Source organism: Montipora capricornis, chromosome 5 (assembly GCF_036669925.1).
Source record: "Montipora capricornis isolate CH-2021 chromosome 5, ASM3666992v2, whole genome shotgun sequence".
Classification (NCBI taxonomy): domain Eukaryota; kingdom Metazoa; phylum Cnidaria; class Anthozoa; order Scleractinia; family Acroporidae; genus Montipora; species Montipora capricornis.
The window spans coordinates 11,439,115-11,444,114 of record NC_090887.1 but is presented as its reverse complement, the minus strand read 5'-3'; the positions used below and the strand labels follow the sequence as shown (position 1 = coordinate 11,444,114).

The 5,000-nt window shown below is 36.9% G+C and overlaps 1 protein-coding gene across 1 annotated transcript in view; it reads left to right on the top strand.

Annotated features, from left to right (window-relative positions):
- Positions 1–495: 495 nt before the first annotated feature.
- The window catches only part of LOC138049490 (alpha-1,6-mannosylglycoprotein 6-beta-N-acetylglucosaminyltransferase A-like), a 29,481-nt gene continuing 24,976 nt past the window's right edge, over positions 496–5,000 (top strand). Inside the window, exons 1-5 of the mRNA XM_068895779.1 lie at positions 496–929; positions 2,784–2,963; positions 3,542–3,603; positions 3,840–3,929; positions 4,006–4,110. Coding sequence (XP_068751880.1) covers positions 677–929; positions 2,784–2,963; positions 3,542–3,603; positions 3,840–3,929; positions 4,006–4,110 — 690 coding nt within the window. The 5' untranslated portion in view covers positions 496–676. The remainder of the gene's footprint in view (positions 930–2,783; positions 2,964–3,541; positions 3,604–3,839; positions 3,930–4,005; positions 4,111–5,000) is intronic.

Sequence of the window (5,000 nt, the reverse complement as noted above, 5' to 3'; positions counted from 1 at the left end):
ATTCCAAACTAAAAGAACCTTGGGGTGTAAAGAAAAAAGAAAAGTAAATGAATGAAGTACAACTTTTAAACAGCTTTCCACAGATCTTTAGTGAAGCTATTAGTAAGGATAACTATTGCAATAAATGGAAAGAAAGCGAAGAATAAAAACGCGAGGGAGGGTTTTGTTAGCTCTTTTCATGACAATTATCGTTTGATAAATGACATTCATCTGCCCGTTGACTTCGGACTTCCTGTTTTGAGGTAATTTTAATTTATTTTTTACGAACTTCTGTGTTCCTTGATCCAACTAGAAACGGTACCCGAAAAGCCGGGTCTAAAACCCAGGTCACATTCCACAGGTCAAGACTAGATGTCCCTGCTCCATTGATGAAAACTAAGCCAAAAGTTTCCCATAGACCTGAAACAGCATTCGAGTTGCCAGTATATTTTCCTGTAGCACAGTGAACTTTGTTCTTTAGCACCCGTGAACCCGAAACTACCCGTAATGACCCTCAGGCGTGTTCCGCTTTCACGGAAGCGCCTGTCAAGCATCTTACTTATCGTTCTTGGGTTGTAGAAGTCACATCATGTTCTTGCTTCCTTCATGAAGCCCTTCTCAGGGCGCTTGGCACCGGGCGCTTTATCGTGAACTCTGAAGGAGGTTAATTTTATTTTCCTAGATTACCTCAAACGTGATGACGGGCGATCGTTCACATCTAAAGAAGAGTTGTCGCGGATGGCTGAAATTTCGCCTAAGTTCTCACAGAATCGGCATCATCTTGATTGTTCTTAGCTTCGTTTGGGGAATGTACCTGATCCGAATTCAAATCAACGACAAACAGTCACAGTCAGATTATTTGAAGAGGAAAATAATTGTGCTTTCACAGGAATATATTGAAGCTCTCGCTAAAGAAAAAGGTCTGCATGCTGCGAGCGATGTCGATAACGGTAAGCTGTCGAGCGTTGCTATATGAATTTTAAGCTTATATATGAAAATGAGAGACTAATCATTTAAATTACGTACCGGTCGTAGACTTCACTTCCTCAGTTTTGTGTCAAAAACTTAAGCTTAATGTAGTTTTGTTTAGGAAAAGCATGCAATCTGAAATCGTCTGCAAATCATGGCTCCGTAAGGAACACAAAACAAAGATGTGTTGATGAGTGTTAAGTAAGCTTAACTCGGTTTGTTGTCTTGCATCTTAATGGTTTCTTGTTTTGTAAAAAATTGTTGAACATTTAACAACAAAAAGAATGTCGGTGAACAGATATCAACCCCGCAGGACTTCATAAAGTTAATTTTGAATGTCTCGCTCGACAATTTCCTCCGCTCCAGTTCTATTAACGTTAAGCTTAGATATTTGACACCTGTACACAAAAGGGGCTGAAATTAAATAGTATCTGTGAAGATAGAAACCAAAAAGATCACGATAAGGTAGTAAATTTATTTGCAAGCATACTAATTAACGCCATAATTTGCATACTAATGAAGCTCTAGGAAAAACTAACCACATTCAACGTTAACCAAGCTCTTAGACTGATATGTCATTCAGGTTCAGCAATTGCAAAGCTTATATTTCGGTTCATATAGATCGAATGCATACATGGCAGGCGCACCCAACGAGAATATAGTGCAAAACCACTTAAACATAGCATTGTTAAACATATTTTAGTATTTAAACGGTAGATATACATGTAGGCATATTTTTATCTCCTAAAAATTTCAAATCTGTTCGGATTTCCTGGCTGAAAGTATTATAGGGATCAAAACATCTTTGTTTAGCATCTTTGTTTGTTCCTTTGATGTTTGCCGAGATTCAAAACTAGTCCCCTCTGTTAACTATCTTTGCATGGACAAAATACAAGTGCCCCTTAAGATGCTGTTAACTGTGAAATGTTTCGTGCAATTTGTCTGGCAATGTTTTGATGACACTGTGGTGGGACAAGTTGCACGAAACATTCACAGTGTAACAGTGCCTTTACTTCAACTGTATTTTTTTGCTAAGATGAATCTATTCACCCATTTCTGAGAAAGGAAAGGAAAGGAAAGGAAAGGAACTTTATTTAAGTGTCGAATCATTCTAGCGCTGAAGCACTAATTTAAGAGACCGTAAATTGAAATTAACAATTAACACAAATCAAGTCAAATGTTGGTATTTTGAGGAGAGGGGAAACCGGAGTACCTGGAGAAAACCTCTTGGTGCAGAGTAGAGAACCAACAAACTCAGCCCACATATGACACCGAGTCTGGGAATGGAAGCCGGGCCACATTGGTGGGAGACGAGTGCTCTCACCACTGCGCCATCCCTGCCATCCTTGAGATATCTATTTTCCCATTACTTTGAAATTCCTATTTCAAGCATGCCATAAAATTTAACAAAAAACAAAATTAATGTTGTTTTCCAACCGGAGCCGCTTAGGCCTAGGCACAAATATCATGTGAAATCGCCCAATGGGTTTATAGAGGGGACACAGTTTTGGACTGGTTTTAACCCATTGACTCCCAGGGGTTCCCCATTGACAAGTAAAATCGTCTGGCGTTAGACAGAGTAAAATACTAAGTCTGGCCGGGTTTAGGCTGGTTTGGGCGCTAAAGCGTTAAAGGACAGTGAAGGGGTCTCTCTCTGGTATTTTAAAATTAGCTGACTCCTGGCCATAGTGTCACATCGCTGTGTTGAGCAGATACTTCACGAAATTGCCAGGGGAATCTGCCACTCAGACTCGCGTTTCCCAAATCAGCCATTAGATACATGTATGAAACTGATCAGTCCAACATCCCAAATCATTGAGCACTTTCTCTTACAGTGGATGTACAAGAAATGAAGAAAGCTACTGCAGTCTTGTTGCAAAACATGTTAGCTAGGATAAAAAATCTTGAGAAGCAAGTAGAGGATGTGATATTAAACAGCACTTCAGAGTTTCAACACCTGATCAAACAAATAAAGTCCCTAAACAACTCTATCAACAATGTCAACAGGACCAAAGGTATGGAAAATCACAAAAAGAGATTTTATACCAGGAAGGTTTGCAAAAAAATAACTGACAAGATTGTTGTCTCTGTGTTTAAAGGTGTTAATACCTGTGTAGAATTTTTGTTGGTACTTGTCAGTTGTAGATTAACCATACATTTGGAACTGATAAATGGGTCTACCGGCATACACTCTGTACTGTGGTTTGTTGATTTTTAAGCTAAACCTTTCTTCAACGATATTCGTTTACTCGTAAAACCTAGATATAGTTTTGTGTAATTTTTAATCTTGTAGATGCAATTAATGCGTACAAGCTCTCTGATAATGAAAGAAACAGAAATTATGTGCATTTTTTCAAATATCTGTGACTGTCACATTTAGAAAAAAAATGCAAAAAAGAAAATTACTAATTACCTTCAAAGCCCTACATTTTGTCGTTCAAATAATAATTATCTATTTTTCTAGTAAAGTTGAATGCTTTTGGAAAGTCATGCAAAAACTCTCAGATATAAAGTCTTTCATATGTAGCCTCTTCAAACAGAACTTGAACATAACATTCATGGGGTTAAATTTTCACAACCTTTTTAATTACAGGAGGGTTCAGTTGTGAGATTCCTGATGACGCAGCTTTTCCTAATTGTGGACATAAAGTAAAAGTAAGCTTAGTTCCTTGTTGGTATATATTGACTAATAATTTATTGCTCTTTTGTGGAATGTTACATTGAAGTGTTATTTAAAAAACAATAGATGTTTCTTTCAAAAATGGTTGACCCTTTATCGAGCTTATGTGAACCTGTTCTCCTTTGTAAAGTGAATGAAATTTTTCAGTTGTCCAAAATTTCTGGCAATTTCCAAGCTTCAATGAAGTGATTCAGTTTGTTTGGTCTTGCAGTGGATGAAAGAAAATTGGAAATCAGACCAAAGGTTTGCTCTGTATGGTGTCAATGGAAGTATCTGCTCCATCTTGAATTATCTCAGCGAGGTAAGTAATGTAAGTTGTGGTTTCACAAGTAGATTTTGGAAATACATCAATAACATTTAATTATGACATTTGATAGGTTGAACATTGGTGTCCTAGAAGAAGACCTAAATCTGGTACTGAAGAAGAAATCTGCACTGTTCCAACTGATCCAGCTTTTCCTCACTGTCCTGCCAAAATCAAGGTACTGTTTTACACCTAGTTATTGCCATTAATAGTTTTCGTCGTCTAGGTTTCTTTGTCAGGCATCCAAATAGTTTTTCTGACTGTTTGAATATTTTGGTCAAATATCTGATTTAATAAGTTGAGGAACTTACCATTCTGTTTGGGTAAAAATTACAAGGAAGACTAGGTTTTGTTATTTTAAGGAGGAGGGTTTACTTATTGTTGTTAAATAACAGAAAAAGACTTCACGAATCTTGTCAAAACCCTAATTTGAATTTTTTGCCAACAACAACAATATCAAGTTTATTGTACCTTTAAATAGAGAATTCAGTGAATAGAATAATCCGGTTTTAAAGTTGTACTATGATCAGAAAATCACTTCCTTTTTTCCTCAGATTTTGAAAATGTGTTTGCTTAACACCTGCTTGGCAAAATTTTGAGCTTTGATTTTTATCCAAAGGCTGTTTATTTTGAGTGTAAGTTTTGGATTTCACGGTCTGCCATTACTCACACTGAAAACTGACCAACTGGACCTCAAAGGGATGGATCTACGGAAAAATGACGTCATTTACTCAATAGCTTAAAATTTCAGCGTGTAAACACAGTTTATTATGTATGCAAAACACGAGTTTAAAAATCCGAAAGCCCGAAACTCCTGTGCTGCATATTCATTCAGTCATGTACAAACGCATTGCATTCTTATAAACTAGTGAGTTTTTGACATCATTTCCCCCTCGATCCAGCTCTCTCAAGATTTTAAAGTTAGTAATGGTGGACCATTAAAATAATAGGAAAATTCTAGTTACAATACAATATGTACTTAATTGACTGCTCCCCATAGGGGCTTTTCAGGGCCAATGAAACACAACGAAATGAAGAAATAGAATAACAACAACAACTGTTAAGAAT